At 40.3% G+C, this 22,009-nt stretch overlaps 1 protein-coding gene across 1 annotated transcript in view; it reads right to left on the bottom strand.

The window, feature by feature from the left end:
* MYBBP1A (MYB binding protein 1a) overlaps nucleotides 1-22,009 on the bottom strand; it is a 38,345-nt gene that overhangs the window by 9,885 nt on the left and 6,451 nt on the right. Inside the window, exons 6-23 of the mRNA XM_018553387.1 lie at nucleotides 21,549-21,739; nucleotides 20,593-20,760; nucleotides 20,243-20,360; nucleotides 18,780-19,069; nucleotides 18,552-18,662; nucleotides 18,272-18,397; nucleotides 16,933-17,139; nucleotides 14,287-14,401; nucleotides 12,087-12,180; nucleotides 9,591-9,742; nucleotides 9,418-9,507; nucleotides 7,771-7,926; nucleotides 7,528-7,692; nucleotides 5,846-6,003; nucleotides 4,444-4,578; nucleotides 3,677-3,770; nucleotides 2,335-2,466; nucleotides 1,293-1,361 (exon numbers count right to left, since the gene is read on the bottom strand). Of these exons, the coding sequence (XP_018408889.1) occupies nucleotides 1,293-1,361; nucleotides 2,335-2,466; nucleotides 3,677-3,770; nucleotides 4,444-4,578; nucleotides 5,846-6,003; nucleotides 7,528-7,692; nucleotides 7,771-7,926; nucleotides 9,418-9,507; nucleotides 9,591-9,742; nucleotides 12,087-12,180; nucleotides 14,287-14,401; nucleotides 16,933-17,139; nucleotides 18,272-18,397; nucleotides 18,552-18,662; nucleotides 18,780-19,069; nucleotides 20,243-20,360; nucleotides 20,593-20,760; nucleotides 21,549-21,739 (2,571 nt within the window). The remainder of the gene's footprint in view (nucleotides 1-1,292; nucleotides 1,362-2,334; nucleotides 2,467-3,676; nucleotides 3,771-4,443; nucleotides 4,579-5,845; nucleotides 6,004-7,527; nucleotides 7,693-7,770; nucleotides 7,927-9,417; nucleotides 9,508-9,590; nucleotides 9,743-12,086; nucleotides 12,181-14,286; nucleotides 14,402-16,932; nucleotides 17,140-18,271; nucleotides 18,398-18,551; nucleotides 18,663-18,779; nucleotides 19,070-20,242; nucleotides 20,361-20,592; nucleotides 20,761-21,548; nucleotides 21,740-22,009) is intronic.

A 22,009-nucleotide genomic window follows, 5' to 3' on the forward strand; every position in this document is an offset into this window, starting at 1 on the left:
TTGATGAAATTCTAGAAAGCAATCTTTGATTACATCTCCAATCTTCATTCAGATTGGCACTGTTATCAATTAATAGCACTCAAAATGGTGAGGCTTGAAGGCCAGCTGTAGAAAGCTTTAAAACCAGGGGCACAGGGCCACCGATAGCTTATCAGCAATACTGTAAGCTTTATTGCCCATGAGGGAAGAAGAAAATCACTACTGCAGCTCAATGCTTGCCAAGATTGACACGCATCAGGAATGAACTGCAGCTACCATGATCTTAACTAAAGAAAGCATCAGTCAGCACACAAGATCTACAAGATATATAACCTTACTCAGTGCTAGGTTAAATTATAGTGTATTTTGTGGTATACATTAATGTTGTCACTAAATTTGACAATTCAATAAGGATGGGGCAATTAGGGGAATCAGTATACACTTCTATACAGAATATGGAATGAAGACTATTGCTCCACCAAAGGCCAAGCAAATACAAATAAGCATTTTCAACACTACATTTTCAGTGTTAGTTGCATCATCTATAACAATGGTACTCAACCTATGTAACCTCAGGACCCACATTCGTCCTTGGTCATTAAGTCATGACCCAAGTCACACAGCACTAGAACGTAAAGCATTTGGGTACTGTGTGTTCCGGTGCGGCTGATCGAACTGTGGGTGGGAGGTGCGTTTGGGGTGCCAGTCAAATGAATGGCAATGCAACGTTCCTCCTGCACCAGGATGCAGGGTAGGTGCGAGTGCGTGGTACAGTGCGTGAATCGCATGGGACTGTGCGATTAACGGAGGTTACTGTACCATTGTGAACAGGCCCTCTAAAACACTGACAGACACACAATCTCAGACACAAAATACTCACTCCCAAAATGTAATCTTTTTTTCAAGATCCGCCCAGTATTCCTACCTTACGAGAACTGGAATGGGTCCTCAGCTGCTGTGCTGTGACGACCTCCATCCATATGTGAATTGCTTGTACAGCTCCCTTGACATGTGACAACTTCGGTCCAGGCACCTCTACAAGGCACGAGGGAGCTGTAAGCAATGCAAGTTTGGATGGAGCTCCCTCGCGGCCATACCCCCAAGCTGATACTTGGTGCTGGCCAGCATAATTTAAATGGCTGCTTGGCACGAGAACTGACAGTGCTGCGCTAGGGGGAGGCTGAGGAGCACACGTCAACCCACTGAACATGGGGTTGCGACCCACAAGTTGAGAACCACCGATCTAGAATATACTTTATAAAAATTGCAATCACTTTAAAAAAAAAAAAAAGGAAAATTTACAAAAAACCCACCTGTTGATGTTGCCGAGCTCCATCTTTTATTGACTTCATGACGATACCCAACAGAGGTTTACACATAAACTTTAAATAAAAAGAAAATGCATATGTCTTAACACATCAAATGCATTCCATATCAGCAAGAAATCCACTTCAAGAGAGAAAAGAAAATGTAACTTAAAATGAAAAAAAAACAAAAAACCCACCAAAAAACAGCATGTAAGGAAAGTTTAAGTTTTGCTATATTTAATGTGCACTGCTTAAAATGTACTTCTCTTGTTTATATGTATAGGTGCAATTTGTACATAGGACCCTCTGGCTGTTGACACTGGGTCAATACCGGACTTAAGTACATTTGACCTAGCTGGGCAGACACACTTTATAAAGAAATTACAGACTGCTATCTGGAAAAGCAGACTGTTACTGAACCCAGCTGTGGTCTACCCCCAAGATCTACCAGCTACACAATAAGGAGTATGCAGTAGAATAGTATGAAAGTACAGAAGGTTAGTAGTTCCCAAAAGACAGCTCATAGTAAAGGTGGACTGCATAATGCAAAAGGTCAGCTTTTCTGTCTAAGAACTGGATTGAATGTTAGGCTGAAGTACTCCTTCTGCTTTGTACAAATAAACCTACTACATAATTGGTTCTAAGCCCCTTTACAAACACTGTAGAATATCGTGACCTAAAATCTAAATCTCAGTTATGTGGACATTGCCTGTGGACCTCTAGGACTGCCTAGCTGGCTTCTTGGCTGGCATGGTAAGGGTATCCATCATATCAATGGAGTCCCAAAAATAAATAAGTAACTGAAAGTTGTTCCAGCAAACAGGCATACACTCACCAATAAATAGTCTGTTTCTGGCACATGCAAAAATTACATACATATATGGGAAACTAAACAAATGTAGCTTGTACAGTGAAGACAAATAAAAAGTTAGGTAAACATTAACAAAATGAACGTTACTTTGTAATAAATATTTAACCTTTAGTCCTAAATGTTCTAAAGTGATTTCTATTGCTGGTCCATTATCTGGCAATAAATGGAATTACTTACAGGAAACCGATTGAAGAGATCTAAAAACATTGCTGCAGTTAGAGGACTGTTCCTCTTGGTCATAAGTCCTTTCAGCGATTCTTGGTAGAGTTCAGTGATTCGCTGAAGGTCCAGGCAGCCCATACAATCCACCTGAGAAAATAAAATGCAAGAATTAAAGCAGCCCTGTCAGTAAACACAAAAAACTTGAGGTAGCAGCAGAATATAAATTTAACATGTGCGTGTGTGTGTCTGTGTGAGAGAGCTGAGGCGGGGGGCTGACAGTCTGTGCCCGTCCCGTTCTCTCCGCTGCAGCCTCACAGACGGTCAGCGGTTTCTCCCTACAGTCTGTAAACTCCTGCAGCGATCTGTGTCAGTGGGGACAGGCAGCCAATTACAAACTAAGGAGAAACCTCCGACAGTCTGTGAGCTTGAGTCCTCCGTCCCATCTACTCACCCCTCCGCGGCGTTCGCGCTACTCCAGTCTGTGCGATCGTTCCAGCAGCTGACGGCAAAAGCCAACCTATTATTGGCACTTTTAAATTGCAGTAGCCAATAACAGGCTGGCTATTGCACCCGCCCACTGCCTGCTGTCAATCAACAGAGGTGGACCTGGTGGAGAACTTCAGGTCCCTCCTCTGCTGATTGACAGCAGGCAGTGGGCAGGTGCAGTAGCCAGCCTGTTATTGGCTACTGCAATTTAAAAACTCATTCTGTCAGGAAAAAAGTAGGAAAAGCACACATTGAGCCTAGTTTTTTGCTTGCATTAATTTCTATAAAACGTCCCCTGAAGGGTCTTTTATTTTAAATCGATGTTTGAGAAAACAAAATGGCATGTGTGGTAGCAAAGATTAATTGCCTTTTTAATATTTATTTCCATGTTCAAAAGGAAAGATTAAAAAGTTTTAAATCTATCAAATATGGTGTCAAATTTGAAATGTAAATTGATCACACCAAGTGCAAATACAAAGTGTTATTGACCGATATCACCTTCACTGGTCTGGAGCTAGTCTAACAGTCCAAGCTTATTTAAAGGCCACTTGTAATAAGTGAAATACTTAGGCTGTCATGCGTGACTTCCTATAAATGCTTATTGCCTGGCTATGCAGAAAATGACAACCATAAACTTGTTTCAAGTCCGTGACTCACACCGATTGTGATATACTGAAGGCACATCATCTGCATGACAGCCATTTCACTTTTAAAGGATGACAGCAATATCTAACGATATATTTAAATAATGACAGCACTCTTAAAAAATAAAATGGAGGTAGGTGTGTGAATTTGTAGCTCCTGTATTTGTAAAATTTGTATTTGTACCTTGGAAACCTTTATACCCCAAACACATTTAAGTTTCACATACTTTAGAAGATGGGTGTTTCTCTTTATTTTTCTCATCCTTCTCTGTCTGGGCTGCAACTGTCCCTTTCAATACTTTAAACAGGTAAAGTGATGCGCTGCAAGCAAATTAGAAAAAAAGTACAAACCATAAAGAACAATAGACATCAAACACAAAGGAGAACTAAAGATCTAGCTCATAGTTTCCATAATTTGTGTTATTCAGCTAGTGTCATTAAAGAGAAACTATAATAATTTGAGTCAGTTTACATGTAAAGTTACATTTAAAAAGGATGTTTTAGATCTGTTCTTTGCCATTTTTTTTACAAGATTTGTGGTTTACAAATAGACGTAATACAGGGTGCACCCACAACAAAGAATTCACAGAGTATTATGGGTTTAAAAAAACAACACAAAAACAGTGAAGTCAAGATGTTTGCCTTAAAACCATTTCACTCAGACTGAAGCATCACACATAGTAGCCTGAACACAGTAGTAGAGAAGGTACGAGTCCCTATTCTGTGTCACTGTGTATAAGAGCTTCAGCTTGAGCTCACTCAACCTATTTCAGTAAGGTTTTTCTTGCAAGACAGAGGGAGTACCATTACACAGAACACGCCAATATTGGAAGAGTTTTCGCCTTCTGCTTGGAATTCCATTCAAATCTACAGTGCTAGCTTTGTGCAAAATTACTAGTGCTTTTCAGTGGCTAGCAATACAAATCATTGCTTGTCTGAGATTTTAATGACAGCAGAGTACATGACTGAAACGTCTCAAGCGTACTTTACTCACCTGAAACAATACAGAGCCACAGAAGAATCACTTTGCTTGGCAGCTCTCTTCACAAATCTCTCCATCATATCATGAAGACTATCCTTAAGCTCTGACACATCTTTGCAGTAATACTTGTTTTTACACAAATCATTCCTTTATAAATTGTAAAACACAAAACAGGGACATCATACTTCAATAGAGCAGACAGAAGGCAATAAGATAAAAAACTAAAAATTGTATAGCAGTAACAGTATCAATTATTTGGAGAAAGTTCTCCTCCAAGGTCTGCTCCTCTGCTGATTGACAGCAGGCAGTGGGTGAGTGCAATAGTCAACATGCTATTGCAATTTGAAACAGCCAATAGGAGGCTGGCTATTGCTTCCCCTGCTATCTGCTGCTGTCATAATACCCGAGCAGAGCCATCAGCTCAGTGGCTGCCGGCTCTGTTCCTACATACATTTTCGACCTGCTTCTTCCATCAGCTGATTGATGGATGTCGGCCAGACAGCGGCACACACTGTGTGCATTTTTGCCGGTTCCTCAAGAACCGGCTGAAATTTGCACAGTGTTTATTATCGGTGAATTTAACTGATAATTAAAAATTTTGAAATATCGGCAGATCCAGTAATTGTCATCCCCTAACACAGTCAGTGATTTACTAAATGGTGAAGCAAGGGACAGAATGGCAGCCCTGCAAAATGCAGGGAAGCAGATAATCAACCCATGCAGAATGGTCAAAATAACTGCACGTGCAGGGAGCAGCAAAGTGACAGAAACTAAAGACACAGGCCATTGAAAAGGTAAGTATATATCCTGTGGCAGATAAAACGGTTTCTAGAAAATGTTTTTTACCCACAGTTTCAGCTGGTTTATTTTTATAATTATATAATGAACATATCATAGAATCCAACTATGTAAAAACACATATAAACCTACAGTGTGGGTTGTTGTTTTTTGGTTTATTTGAAATGGAAGCAGGAAACCTGAAAGTAGACCTACACACAAAAACAACTTTGAATCCTTCTAAAAGTAGGGTCGAACGTTCGTATGAAAAATCTAGTCGTAATGATCGATAATACCATCAGAGTTTTGGCGAATGTCGGTTGATTTTCATGTAACATTTAGTTTTGGAATGAAAACCACATTTAGTGTTAGAATTTCGTTCGCTAGAAGAAAAAAGATTTCCAACATGCTCTTTCAAATTTTTTCATCACTGCGGTCGAAATCATTCATCGATTTCACCACATCAGTGCCTAGACAGTTGAATGAAAGGTTTTGAAATCGATTTTGTTTGGTTACAATTCTAACCTTGTATACCCAGCTTAACTCCCCTTTGTGAAAGCACAAACCATTTGTACCTTTAAATTACACAGGTTTCCTTTTCAGGGAAAGCATATACACAACACCTGTTTATACTCACATGAATATATCTGCTGTTTTCCGAAGAAAGTCCTGTTCCTGTTGGTTGGTTTCGGAGTTCATACTGCGCTCTATCACAGTAATCAAAGGCTCCATAATATTAAACACAAGTGGACTGTTAGACTGCTTCTTCACAAACATTTCAACCAGGTCCAGTACCTACATATAATTAGAGATTATTAACAAACAAGCAAGCCATAAAATATAACTTTTACAAACTACTTAAGTTTCCACGTCATTATGTTTTTATCCTAATACACAGATGAAATACATACTGTACAGGGGAGATGGTTAACCTGGGATTTGCATCTTTGTCCATTTAGTCCTAAAATTCACACCCTTATGTCACACATGCTCCATGCTAAGCAGATTTTCTCAATTATAGTTCAAGAATACAGTTGTGTAATTGCTCCTCCCCCCTGACTGGACATTGAAGGAGAATCTTTCTGACCACATTGTACTCTCTATCAGCATCTCCCGCTTGCTCCTTGTAATCACATTTGCATGCAGCTTCCCATTCCTGGCACTTTCTCTTATACAAGTCTGTTCTGACAGGCAAAGCTTTGGCACCATTTAACAATGTCAAAGCTTGCTACCCCCTTCTTGCCTCCAAGACATTTCTACTGCCCAGTGAAACAGCCCATCAAAGAGATAGGGGGAAGGATTAGTAGCTCGGAAACTGCCTGGAAGTGTTGGAGGTCTTTGTCAGAATGGACCTTTATTCGACCATGAAATGAAGGTTTGGGATGCTGCTTGCAAGTAGGTGCTTACATTTCATAGCTGCTGAAATCTGCCCCCGTCACCCACTGATAGTATATTTAAGTTATGCCTTTAACAAAACAAGTATATTTAAGTTATGCCTTTAACAAAACAAGAACAACAACAGCTCATCAATATATTGGGTATGCTGCAGTGCAAAAGCAAGTAAATATTTTTTATATTAAACAAAAAGTATCAATGCCCCATAAGGTGCTATGATGACAAGGTAAATTCTTCCTGTGAAATGAAGGCAATCTAATATGCAGTGAGAAAAATTTAACCCCACCTTTCAAAGGCCAGAATATACATCCTAAATATACTCGCTGCCTAAATTGCCAGTGGTATTGCTGCCATCTGATGGAAAAAGTTTAAACTGCATTTGCACAGTTGAGTAACATCTGTGATTCCTTTTTTATTCGCATTAACAGTTGAATTTTCAAACAACTTTTCGGGGGTCAATCCCCGAAAGCTTGTCCTGAAAAATGACTTGGAAGTATAAATAAAAAGAAAAAAAGTAACAATGTACAGTACTTAACTGAGTTGTTGCAAATGGCTACAATCACCTTAAACTGCATTTAACACACAGCTGTTTATTAAGCATCCAAGGTTGCAGAAAGCTTACACAAAGTGGATATGTCCATCACAATGGGGGTAGGGGGCTATAAAAGCAATGTGGCCCACTTCTTATAAGTAACCAACCTAGCGCTAATTGGCATCAGATTCTTTGGTAACCTTGAGGGTTCAATCCACCAAATTCACATTAACCATATATAAACCACTCATTATATACTCATCACATGTCTTCACAGAATGATAGAAAATATAACAGTATTTTGTTAATCTTCGACCTCAGAGTCAGAAATAGTTTGTAATATGATAAAACTGAGAATCACTAGCTTCTTTCATAGGAACTCCTTTAAATACCTTGGTTTTAAAATCTCTCCTTAAAATTTTCTCCTGACGGACTTTGGCCTTCTCATCCTTCTTTGCCTGAATGCGTTTCTTCTGCTCAGCAAACAGAGTAGAGAGGTTTTCATCAAGAGCCATCATGGTCTCATCATCCAGGTCGTCATCACTATCCTCACCTTCCTATATCAAAAATAAACACTTATTATTTGTCACTTAATGAATTTATTATTTTAACCCTACCTCCCACTGTTAGCTCACCGCAGCTTTGCCTGCATGCAGAACATCCATTAGTTGTTTTCGGAAAACATCATTCACATCTTGATCAGATAAATTCTCTTCATCTTCACTTTCTTTATTTTCTTCTTCTTGATCATCCTCCATGGCACTGTCCTCATCAGAACCACTCTCTTCCTCCTTATGGACAATAAACAGCAGGCATTAAGAGAAGCTAACTGTTGTCTATTTTTGCTGTAAAGACTTTTCTTTTACATATTTTCAAATATTACTATAAATGGTTCACGAACCATAAGGAAAATCTAAAAACAGAGGTTGCCATTGACTGACACTATGCATCCTTATATAACACATAAGGCCAAAATACGAAAACTGTAATCATCTGCATCATGACTAGAGAAAACACTACTTAGTTATCATTTCCCTAGGTCTGCTTTTCTAGCAAAATCAGTTGACAAGCATTTCAATATGACAATGCCCCCTATAACTTATATTAAAGAATTCTACTTTATTGACTTGGTCAACTACTAGCAAATCCCGTACATGTGCTACTCAAGCTGCTGCTGTTGACAATATATGGGTGGTGTACACATATAAGGATTTTCTTGTATAAAAATATGTCTGTGTACCCATTCAAAACCAGATTCCAGCTATCATAATTACTGTAAAGGTTAGCAAAGCGAGAAAAAAAAAAAAAGTAATGGGAACCAACATTTACAGATGTTTTCAGTGATAAAATCCTCATAAGAAGATGCGGTGCTAATACAGCCAAGTGAGGTGGTAAAGTAGCAAAACTACTTGTGTCAACAGAGACTCTGAGAAAGTGTAAAACCTTGACTATAAAAGGTTCTAAGGGCCCAGTCACACCATATGCAGTGTGTTCTGGTGCAGATCAAGCCCGGAACGCACTGGATCACATAGATCAAGACGAGCAGCGTTCTGGGGCGGGAGGGGGCGTGTCAGTGCCATTCATGTCAACTATTTATAATAAACATACAAGCTAGTTAATAACGATGGGAGGAAAACATGACAAGAGCAACTCTGATTAATACAACCATGTTAACACTAAAGCAGAGGGGGAAAGTAGTGTGAATTCAGGAACCCCATGCCTCTGAGGATGAATGTGCATAAGGAGGCCACTGGATGGTCCTCACAGAACAGTAGATAACATGAACATGTAAGATGCACCTGCTGTGGATAAGGTAAGGACAGAGAATGACACACTAAGATTTTAGTAATTGCTGCAACAGGGTTGCATAAAACATACGATCAGGTCCAAGATTCATGCATATTTGTGTGAATAGACTTCTGATAACCCAGAAAAATGCAGCTTTAAAATGTAGACCTACCCACAGCAACTAATCAGATCTCAACTATCACCGCAAGGGCACATAGAAAACATTTTCTATGTGGCCCATTTGCACCACACTGCTGATGTGTGCGGTGCAGAAAAATGCAGACATAGTGCATCTTTCACAATGCACTGAATGGAACCAGCAGTCACCATGCTGCTGTGTGGAGACCAGAATTTGTACACTTCCAATGCAGTAAAAAAAAAAAAACAAGTGTGATGTGCTGAAACAAGGCATAGGTGATTTAGATATAAGCAGTACAGTAATAAAAATAAGGATTTAATACAATTAGATATTTCAGTAAGATTTGTAATGTCACCTCGTCAACAGAAGACTGCATTTTCTGACCCTTTTCATCTGTAACAACAACTGCACTTTCCTCACTCTGCTCCTCTTCAGGGTCAAAAACCTACAAAAAAAAAAAAGTTTCATAAGGATATTAGCGGACACATATAATTCTTTATAATGAAATACTTCTTTTCATAAGCATACATTTAGGATCAGCTGTAAGGCATTCTTAGTAACGAATGGGCAAATCATCTTGAACACGTTTCTTGCCACCATGCGGAAAAGCTTGCTGGGTTGAGAGAAGAGTGACAAAAGAATTTCCACCATCACGTCTACCCACTCTGGTTCTTGTGAATCTATTAATAGAAAAATGTAAAATGTTTGTACTGCAGAAACATTTTTGTCTCTAAATTATGACTGCATCAGGTTTAAAATTCTAGTTATATACTATGGTGATTATCACAATTCATTTGACAATAATGTCGCATTAAAGAACATATATACATAACAAATTATTGGTCACACCATTGTTTCATCTTATGGTCCACCAACAGAACGTGCCTTTCCAAATTAAATTAAAAATTTTGTCCCCTGGAATAAAGAAAGGAACTTTCCAAGTAGTTGCAGGACAGGTGGACAGGCCACTTGGTCGGTCCAACAGTCATGCTTGTTCAGTACTGTGTTTGTATCCTGGAGCTGAAAAACTGTAGTACAGCTTTTGGTTCCAGAGCTACACAACCACCAATCAGGTGATGGAGTGTGACAGTTAGATGGGCTGGGCACAGGTGGCTATTCCTTTCTCTGTTACTGCAGATTCTAAGAAAGGTCCCTCCAGTAGATGTTCAGCATATTCAAGGGTAACATTGAGGTACATGGGTCAATATACCACAAAAAGGCTGAAGCCATTATTTTAACAAAGCTGTCCTTTTAGATGAGAGATTGCTAATGCAACCAGATTGAACTACCTATATGGAATCAATCAACGAACTGTACAGAAATATCTGGCAGGTCACACAAATCCTACGGAAGAAAAAAACTTTACACTGGTAAATAAAGATGAACTGTAGTTACGCAAACACCGCATAGATGCTTAAAGTAGTACTTCAGGCATAACGCCATCTACAAACCAGAAATCCTATTACGTAAAACTGTTTTAAAGCCAGGGCTTGACAAATGTTCTTTGATTCCAGGAGCCAGCTAAAAAAAGTTAGGAGCTTTTTTTTCGTGGGGGTTACGCGTTCACAGGGGCGGAGGACTTGAATTTTATTCATTTTTTGCTATTTGTAATTAAAAATGTTTTTATTTAACTTATTTATTTTACTCTTTGTAGGTGACAGTCTCTCTTTAAAAGGTGACATTGGAGTCTATTAGTCCCCTAGTATCACCTTTCCACTTCAATATCTGAAGCAGGGGAATGGCAACTGCTTGCTTAGGCAGCTAAATGTAAACACAGCAGGTAGTAGCTGGGAGCAATAGCCAGCCTGCTATTGGCTATTTCAAATTGCAATAGCAGGCTGGCTATTTCACCCTCCCACTGCCTGCTGTCAATCAGCAGAGGAGGGAACTGAAGGAGAGAGTTGCCGACAGCCTGCTTTTGGCTACTGCAATTTAAAATAGCCAATAGAAGGCTGGCTATTGCTGCTGGACGCTGTATTGGAGACCTGTCCTGGCCGGTAGTTTATCCTGAGACCCCCTCTTAGCAGGGGTGGCAGGAGGGAATGCATACTCACATACTGTCGGTGGTCTTTCCTCACAGGCTGTACTTCCGCCGGCATCTACAGCATCTTCTCCCTGTCTGTAGCTGCTCCAGGCAGAGATCTGTCTCCATGGATCCCTGCAGCTCTCCCCCACTTGTATGGGCTGAGGCAGGGGGTATCCAAATAGAAATGGCCGGCGGGGGGATGAGGGAGCCGCTTGATCACGATGATCGAGTGGCATCAAAGAGCAGCTGAGCGTGGAGGAGAGCCGCCGCTGTCATCCTGTCCGTTTCAGGATGACAGCGGCTGTGTGTGTAGCCGAGCGGAGGATCGGTAAATATCAGTGACATGTACTGATCCTCTTTGTGCAGAGCAAGCACTGGAGTGATCTCCTGATCACTCCAATGTTTGTAAATACTGGGGACACACAGCACTATGTGACCCCAGTTATGAACAGGAAGTGATTTACATCACTTCCTGTTCATTACTTTCTCAATGGGGAGAAGCACTCACTACATAGGCTTCTCCCCATTCAGAACCTGTTGATTGTTGATATTAAACTGATGATTACTATCATCAGTTTCTGAATGAATGGGAAGCCTCTGTACTGAGTGCATTCCATTCATTTAGAACAGAGGCTGCAGAAAAAGAAATTGAGGACTCTGTGTCCTCAATTTCTTTTTCTATTTCAAAAGGGAAATGTCAGGGGTCTGTTTAGACCCCTAACATTTCCCCGAAGGCTCCACCCCCATAGTAAAGAAAAAAATCAAATAATGTTAATGAAGCAGTATAGGGGAGTATTTAGTGTTGTTTCTATTGTAAAGTAGAATTTCTTGCCCTTTTGTCTGCAGATAATGTTATCTGTCAATTTGTATGGGGGGGAAAAAAAAAAAAAATCAATAAAAATTTGAAATAAAAACCCAAAATATTTACCGATGAATATCACTCAGGAGAGTAACAAAAGCACATGGTATTCCAATAAAAGATATGAAACAGGACGAACCTTTAGTTGCCTTTTTCTTTTTGGATTTTTTGCTTATAGCCTTTTCCAGACAGTTATGGATATCATTCAATAGATCCACACTCTCCTCTGGGGTCTAGATAAAATAAATGTTGTCATTAAAAGGTAATTTTATTGCTAGATGTATACGAAACAGAGATGCTACAAAAGCTTTCGACAGAGGCAGTTAGATCTGGATAACAAACATTCTACATGGCCACCACTAGTACATAATTATTTTAACAGAACTTAATTATATACAAACGTAAATATAAACACACACAAATCAAAAAACTTTTGTAAGTGAGATTATTATAATTAAGTATGCACATGCTTCTTCTGAGACTAGGCAAATAACAGGTTCACCTGCACCACAAAGAGTGAACAGGCACCACAAAGAGTGAATGCTTACGATCTCTGCACTTCCATGCCACCCTGATCTGCCACAGCAAATTTCTAATAAAGAAGGTACTTCAAGGTTTGAAGAAACTTGTGAAACTCCCTCTGCTTCCCACAATGCAGTGCTAGGAGCCTGTGCAGAGCCCTGGGCAAGTTTAGACTTTGTAAAAAGTAAAAATTGCACATTTATTTTTGGAAAGGCTGGATCGAGGTCATGGGAAAGTAATGGCTCCCTGTGAAGCCTGTAATAAAGTGTAACTGTTACTTTTTGTAGTCCAGGTAAAGAACAGATTTACTTCAAGTAATGTTTTACAAAGTTGACCAAACAACTTATATTAGTTTGTGCCCCTAAATAAGCCACGGACCATGGAAGTCAGTAATTCAGGTCAAACACACTGGTACTGATTCAAGGTGCAGACAATAAACTAAAGTTAGATGATCAGCATGCCAACCAGCCAAACGTACACGTTATATGCTTTCAGCAATGGCAGCCCACACATTAATGCCATAACAGACTTCCTCTAATTACTAATCTGCCTATCCTACCCATATAAAGCAAACACACATTGTAGCAGCATTTAGTTCTAGAATCATCTAAACCCTTGGTTCTCAACTGGTGGGTCGTGACCCCAAGTTCAGTGGGTCGCCGCATGCCTTCCAGTGCACTAAGTCAGAGGCTCCTCAGCATCCCCATAGCGCAGCAGTGTCAGTTCTCGAGCCAAGCAGCCATTCAAAATATGATGCCTGGCACCAAGTGTCAGCTTGAGGTGGGGTGGGCTGGGGGTATGGCCGCGTGGGAGCTCCATCCATATGTGCATTGCTTACAACTCCCTTGCGTGACTGGAGTGACATCACATTCTGGTTCCCGTCAACTCTGCAGGGAGTGCAAGGAAGCTGAACATGGATGGAGCTCCGTCACAGCACAGCAGCCCACACTGAACCCCTAAAAGTTTTGGGGCGTGTGAATGTTTGAGTATGTGAGATTGTGTCTGTGGTTGCGTGTGTCTGTCAGTGTTTTCATCTCAAACTACCACACAATTGCACCTACTGTTTATTCTGGTGGGAGAGCTGCATTGCATTCCCAATCATTTGAAAGGCACCCCCCAAACACACCTCCCACCCACAGTTTGAACGCTTGCACTGGAACATGCAGTAACACAATGCTGTGTATTCCAGTGCGGTGTGGATTGGGTCGTGATTTAATGACCAAGGACAAATGTGGGTCCCGGGGTTATACAGGTTGAGAACCACTGATCTAAACTATCAGCATGTTTTTGGATTGTGGCAGAAAAGCAAAATACTGATAGGTAAACCTTGCAAACATACAGGAAGGAAAAAAAAAAAAAATCACCCACATGCAAGAGTGTTTAACCACCTGATGTCCGGCCGTTTAATTATAACGTGCGTAATACATTTTTCATAACATAACAAAAGGAAAACAGTTTTTTTTTTTACAAACTTTTCCGTACTTTTTTTTGTTATGTAGTAAACAATAAAAACTCCCAGTGGCGATTAAATACCGCCAAAAGAAAGCTCTGTATGTCCCCAAAAATACAGTATAAAATTATTGCAGTACAGCGTTGCATGACTGAATAAAATGTCAAAACTACTGCAATGCTGAATACTGAAAAATGGCCTGGACAGGAAAGGGGGTTGAACACCCCAGTCATCAAGTGGTTAAATCCTTGCGCCTTAGTGCTGCAACAACAATTTTCTTAGCCGCTGTGACGCTACCAGTAATGTAAACAACAAAAAACACTATTTTAACACCAAAAAGTATCTCACATCACATGTGACATTTTACCTTAAAAAGATGAATTCCTACTAGCAGCAACAACTGTTGATAGGCTGACAGCTCCATGCTATTTGATTTCTTAGCGGCTTGCTTTTTCTGCAGGTCATCTACATATTGAAGCATTCTGCACATAGGAATAAATTAACCAGACACAATTAAATCCACAAAATAATGTATAATTCTGATATTTAGGTCCAAAATCTGGACACAATAAGTTGAACATGGTATTTGCATGATCTTGCATGACTTACAGTTGAGAAAAAAAAATACCTCTGGGTGCTCATCTTAAAGTCTGCATAACATTCTGCTTACAGTACTTGAGGAAAAGTCATCAGGGAAAGACAAAACAAAGTCCATTCTACATGTAGGTGGAAGTTTATGTTCCATATACTTTTCAGTCTGCCACAGGGGAAATATGTACTACCGGCAAAGTAGGGTAACAATTAAAAAAAGAAAAATAGAATGTTTTAACTCACAGCAAAATCCTTTTCTTAGAGTCCATTAAAGAACACAAAGTTTTTCACATTTGGGTTATACTGCTGCCTACACGAGAAATGGCATCCGAAATTACAGAATGGGAATCAGTCTTTTTGAAAGAAGCAGTGGCTGAGAGAGAAACTCTCACAGCCCGAACAATATCAACAAAATGGAGTGAAATTTCCTTGGAGTGGGCTCCAGCCAGAAAAAGGGACATGAGGACCATGTCCTGGTTAAGATGAAAGGCCAAAACTACCTTATATAGGAAGCACTGGGCCTCAACACCACCATATCCTTATGCGACACCAGAAAGGGTTCTTTACAAGATACAGTCGCAAGTTTATATGCTTCTCTTGCTGACCTGGCTAAAAGGAACACTACCCTGTGGGTGAGCGTAGATAAAGGAATTTTTCTGATGGGTACAAATGAAGGCCTTTAAAGCCGAGAGAGAATGAGATTCAGATCCCAAGAAGTCACAGGAAAATTAACAGGGGGAACTACATAGGAGACTCCCCGTACAAAAGCTAACTAATCGATTATGAAAATAATCGTTAGCTGCAGCCCTACAAAGGTCTAAGAAAAATAAGACAACAGTCACTAAAAAAAGAGAGCAAGAGCAGAACCAGGACATTTGATAGTGCTGACAGCCAAACACTGGTCCAGATTCAGCTGCAGGATGGAAAGGATACGCACTGCATCAATAAGAGCCAAAAGTGGTCTCTTAAATTTGGGAGCAATAGAAAAAGATTCAGACTCCTTGGAGTTAAGCCCGGTCAGCAAGGACTGGAGTGACTTAAGGTGCCCATGCACTGCTCGATTCTCGTACGAGAATCGGGCGAAATCCCACGATCGTACGAGAATCGAGCAGTGTGAACGAAGACGTGCGACCGTTTCTACTGTACGGTCGCACGTCTTTTGTCGAACCAGCGCTCGAAAACCTGCCGAGAATCGTACGATCGTCGGCGTGTTTCTAGCCTGCTCGTCCGATAGCTGCGGAACGGACCGCTGTGCGCACGCGCACACTGCCCGTTCTGCTTTGCGGTCATCGGAAGCCCGCCCCTCAGCGGGGCGGGCTTTCGATGATCGCAAGTACGATCTGCCCGTCCAAGGTGGGCAGATCGTACGAGCTTTTAATAAGCATACGACCATCGCAAGACAAAAGTCTTGCAATGGTCGTAAGGTGTATGGGCACCTTTAGAATCAGAGTCTCGGTGGCTGATGGCTCTGAGGTTGCAGGCAAATAACACAGAATGTGTAGGGGAAGGCGCAAGTGTTTGTGACCTGGAAAGGGCCCATAGCTAACCTGTTACCAGAATGGAGTCTGGAAAGTGCCTTACATGGAACCCAGTGACCAAAGGACACATTTATGCTTGCCCCACAACATCCAGTCCAGTATGATCCGGGTGAGGCACTCAGAACGCTATGTAGAGGACAGGGCATGTGAACCACTTGCAGAACAAAATTCTTGGAAATAAATAGCAAATAAGCATACAGTTATGGCCCAAAATATTGGCACCCCTGCATTTGTCAGAAAATGCACCACTTCACGCAGAAAATTGCTGCAATCACACATGTTTAGGCATTTTCATGTTTATTTAGTTTGTATTGGTATGATTAAAAAAGTGGAGGGAAAAAAAAACAGAAAAAGTCAAATCTGACACATTCCAAACAAAACTCAAAAAATGGACTAGACAAAATGATTGTCACCTTCTCCAAATTGCAAGAAATAACTGAATTCCAAGTTTGTGATGCTCCTGAAACTTGTAATTAAACTCACCTGTATCAAAAAACAGGCGCTGACAATATAGAAATCACACCGGCAACCAGTTAAAAGGGCGAAACATTTTGAGTGGAATGTGTCACATTTGGCTTTTTGTTTCTCCACTTTTTAGTGTTATACCAATACAAACAAAAGAAACAAACATGATAATTCCTAAACATTTGTAATTGCAACAATTTTCTGCACAAAGTGGTGCATTATGTGACAGAAATACAGGGGTGACAATATTTCTGGCCATGACTGTATATACTAAAATCTATGAATTTTAATCAAAGCAAGTCTGATGAATTGTAATGAGCAAAACTTGAAAATTTTGACAGAAAGCTAGCCTGTTCTTCATTCTTCAGTCCAACAGTGCCAATATTTATATAACATACATAACCATTTACAGAGCTTACCGATCCCAAGCTTCCTTTTCCTCCTCGCTGAATGGTTTTACAGCTTTAACAACTTTCTCTCGTGACATCAACAAATTAGCATAGCGCACCATGCAATGAATCCAAAGGCTCCCATCTGCAGTAACTCCAACCACGTGTCTCTCCTTTGAAGTGTTTTCTGCAGAACTTTCGCCAAGCGCAGGCATGTTATTCAGATTAAGCAACAAGCTGAAATTCAAAAATGAATTAGGTACAAAAGTATGAATTAATTCTGCCTCTTTGGAGTACAACTAAAAATGTATGTCTACTGTTGATGAATGGGGAAAAACATTTTTATTGTGTTTTTTAAAATTGATTGAGAAGTAGAATTACATAGCACAATTCGTTTATTACTACCACCTAAACCCAACTAGAAATAAAGTAAAATCATTAGCCGAATTGAATGTCCCCCTAATTAATTACCAGAGACAAGAGTTTACAGCAAGTGGAAAAAAATGCCTTTTCTCCAATAGTTCTCTGGGAGACACAGCATACCTCAGGGGATGGTCAAAAGCAGTAGGAGAAAAAGGATGGGGGAAGAAAGCCTTGGGGAAAAATAACTACATATATTGTGCCCAGGCTAAAACACATAGCTGCCTGCAATACTTTGCAACCAAAACTGGCACCACAGTTGTTGCAGAGACATCCAGTGAGTCAGGTGAGGCCTTGCAGTCAATAGTAGAGGCATCCAAGGAAGAAAGTGAATGGGAAGGGGGATGCTCGCAGGGTTCTCTGCAAGCAGGAATGTCACCTGCTTACCTTGCCATGCACACAATCTACTAATGCAGATACATTTGAAATAAACATTTCTAAAAAAGGTACAAGTTGGAGCCTGTGCCACAACAATATTCCCTGCACCCATATCTCACTATGCATCAAGTCACCATGCTTATAGGTACCTTTACAAGCACAGCAGCTGTGTTCACCTGGCTCTCAAGGTGACCTGCCTTTCTTCTGACTTTCAACATTTTGCTAGTGCCTATAAATTTAAAAGTATACTAATTATGCCAGGAAAAAAAAACTCCATTAATCTCTAATCAAGTAAGGGGTGTAAATGTGTGAGGCCCTAAAAGAAGCCATCTATTTGTACCCTCAAACACTAGAGACACTAAAGCTGATCTCTGTGTTTGTACAGAGGAGAATAACCCACATGGGAAAAAAGCAAAGACGTCCTGCTGTAGTGTCCAAACTCCTAGAGGCAGGACCTGTACTCAAGAGGTCTGCTGTGTCTCCCCCAGTGAATGCTCAGAAAATAAAAAGTTGCAACCCAAGTAAACAAATCGCTTTGCACTGCAAAGCCAACATAAATCTAGTCATAAACCTGAAAAATGCTTCAGCCACATGGCCACGTATGTTCTCATCCAGTGGTACTAATGGGCGTATCTCTGTTTCCGGAATGTCAGATGCAGATTTCTTTGCTTCAAAAAATGCGTAGAATAAAATAAACCTACATATTAAAAGTAAAAGGGAGCTTTGTTAGCTGAAGGATTCCAGCACAATGAGAAACATTTAAAGTTGCTATTCCGCTATAATGAAATATTTACTTGAAACCAAAACGCTCAAAAATATATTGCCAATTGTAGGGAGAGAAACCATCTTACCGTGCAATATCCATCACTTGATCCTCATCTATCTTAACTTGGGGATTTTCAATGATACTTGTAAGCCGAGGAATAATCCATTTTCTCAGTCGTAAGACAGCGTGGTCAGTTCTTAAAAAAAAAAAAGTGACAATCCGATCCGTTTATACATAGATGAATGGGCAAACCCAACATTATGACCAGCTGTTCTGCTTCACAATGTGCACACACATTCAAGCCTTAACTTACGTCATCTCTTGCTCCTGTTTCTCCTTTTGACGCTTGGTGCTGAAATCTAGGCAGGAATCAAGATCTGGACAAAGAAACATGTTCTTCAACCAATCAATGTATTTCTGCAGCGCTGATGACTTTACATGCCTGACCACTTTCCATGTGCTGGGAACCACAGGGTATCCTTGGTTTGTAAGCGATGAAAATCCAAGAAGAACTTTAAGTTGCTTTTCTGCATCTTCACAGTTTTCCAAAAAGGCATCTACATAGGTGTTCATCTCAGGGGCAAACTTAAACCTGTCTATAGGCTAAATAAAACAAATAAAATATTACAACACAATCTTAAAGCCGTAATTACTAAACTACCCTTGTAGTGGGGCTCCCCTGTACTGCAAGTGCTACATGCTTTTTTTTCCTTTAGGGTACCAGCAGTCCTGAATTGTAAGTGAGGACACTAAGGGCTCTCTTGCAAGCCAGAGAATCAGAGTGAAGAAAAGAACAGCTGCCAAGGGACAGATAAGGCAAGTAAAACTGCTTTTTAAATGGTACCCTAGTCAAAAACTTGCATTGAACCCTTGCAATCTGGGGAGAGCCCAACTGCAAGGGAAGTTTTGTAATATCCGTGGAGTTCACGTAAAGTGACCGTAAGGCAATCCACTACACACAGGGATTCCTAATGCTTGCCAGACTCAGACTTCTGCAAAACCTGGCAGGACTGCCATCTGCCTCAAACAAGGCACAGTTATCAGATCAGACTAAATCGAATTTAGGGACATTTGCTACCTGGGCAGTACAAGAGAACATTCTGTCTGTAACCAAACCTGGGATAAGTGTCGCAGGTAATATAGTATTTGATTAGGGAGCAAAGGGATGTTTCACGTTACTATAGTGTCCCACTTTCTAGAAGCTCTAGCATATGTTCATCAGTAAAAAGAATGAAAATAGTTCAACATGAAGGACCTTTAATGCTTCCGAAAATGGTAACTATGATCATATAAAGCAAGAAAATTCACGCAAACCTGAGGTGTCAAAAAGGCCCTTACCTTTTTTACCTACCTGCTCCTGTGGCGGATCGCCAGTGGGACTCAGACAGTCTTAACTCCCACAATGATACCACAGGGGAATAGAAGGCGCACTGGATACCGGGGGGTCTACACCTATCGAGACTATTAGTCTCCCTTCTTCCCAAGGCTGACACTCCCGGTCCCTAGGCATACGTTGTTGAATTACACAAGACCCTTCCCCCGCTGGGCCACGTTCTTACTAGCCCACTGGCAAGTGTGCTAACAGGGGAGGCCATACTTCTTTCACTACCTTGGGGTTGTATCACTGTTAATGTATATTTGATGGTTTTATACGGTGGCTGCGTTCACTATCTTTCTACCAGTGGTATACTGCCCCATGTTCAGTACCAATGCTTGTAATTTTGAAAAACTTGCCAAATAAAAGAATTTATAAAAAAAAAAGACACAGGCCCTTACCTGGGTTGAAATAAGGTGATTTCCATAATGCAACATGACTTCACTTCGAAGGACAAACTGTAATTGGTTTTTATCCAACAGAGGTAAAGAAGCACCCAGGAGCCTATAGCACATGTAACTGAAAAAGAAAAAAAACAACATCTAATGAACGTTGTATTGTGGACAAACTGAAACAAGCAGTGTGCATAAAATCAATATTTTCCACCACTAAGAAATATTACTGCATGACTGATACCAGTTGTATATCTAATCTTGCAAAGTAAGTAAATGCAAGATCATTTGTCAAAACTGCTGAGCTAGTTACACTATGATGTTAAGTTATTTAGGCATGAGAAACACTGAACGCTTACATGCAGGGTCCAAACTGTTCTTGCATCAGACCATTCTCCACAACCTCTTTCCAAAACAAATCAAAAGCCTCCTCCTTCAGAGAGATCTTGACCATATCCAGAGCTACTGATGGAAGACACCTGTCCTTTTTCACAGACTTAGCAGCCATTTTCAACAGATCTACCAACCTTGAAAAATAAAAAAAATAAGCATTTTCCAAAACAAAATCTAAGTCTTAATTTGTTTCTAAATGTCAACCAGAATACTACTTCTCAAGCACTACTTGAGACAATCGAAGCACATAAGAGATTTTACACAGGAACGTGTATCTGAGTTTTTACATAATATGTAAAAAAAAAAAAAAAAAAAAAAAAAAAAAAAAAAAAAAAAGGGAATATAGAATTGAAGTAAAGCATGGATGCCTCTTGAAATACATTAGGCATCAGCCTGTGTATGAAAGACCTAGCAAAGAGTGAGTGTATGGCATATGTTTTAATGTTTATAATATAGGGCAGGGTTGGACATATGCCAGGAGCAAGGCAACCAATGCTCCCCGAAATTAAAGCTGGTGTCTTAACATTTGTAGTTTTCTCTAGTTGTTGTGAAGGAGCTGTCTCCTGGATTGGACAGACTGGTTCCTAAATTCCATACTAATTTAGCCATCCCTATTAAAGGGATTCCATGGGTTTTGCAGGGAAGCAGACTTTATCCCAATGACTAAATAATGTCAAATCACAACTGTATATTTTAAATTAGGTCTTCAATTGATTAACTAAAAATGTTAGCTTTGCCGAGTCACTGAACTGAAAACATACTGATCATACAGTCAGGATGAAGTAAAAATTCCTAATCTGTCTACTAGTCGCAGGTCAGTGATTGCCGGGATGCTAGCATTTTCAGGAGAGGTCATCAATGGCAGCCTTCATATGTCTCGCAGTAAAGGTTCACTGTAAAAGGGCCGCTCAGGTTATCTTACTTTGGTATGTTTTCCTGTGTAGTAATCATGGAAGTACCAAGAAGTTTCTTCAAATTCTTGGGCTTAAGCACTCCTGGAAACTTCTGCATTCCCACAAGCAGCAAGTGTAACTGTTCCGGCGTGCTAAATGCTGATGTCAGGTCAGAGCGCAGCACCTCAAATAACACTTCTTGAAATGTGGATTCGGGAATCTAAACAACCAAAGGAAAATTAATTCATGCGAGTTGCCAGGTATATAAAACACTGTATACAACAGTAAACGATATGGTCAAAGTAGCACTTCAAAGCATGTAATTACTACCATCAATAATTAACCAGTCTGGTACCATAGGCATGCTGCGTATGCCCAACAAAAATTCACCAAAGTACAAAAGGCATATGTAGCACATTCATGTTCCTTTTCCAAACTCCCCCCCCCCCCCCCCCCCGCAATCCTCTCTTTGCAAAGACACACCGGAGAC

The sequence above is a fragment of the Nanorana parkeri genome, unplaced genomic scaffold (assembly GCF_000935625.1).
Source record: "Nanorana parkeri isolate BGI_ZX_2015 unplaced genomic scaffold, ASM93562v1 scaffold118, whole genome shotgun sequence".
Lineage (NCBI taxonomy): Eukaryota > Metazoa > Chordata > Amphibia > Anura > Dicroglossidae > Nanorana > Nanorana parkeri.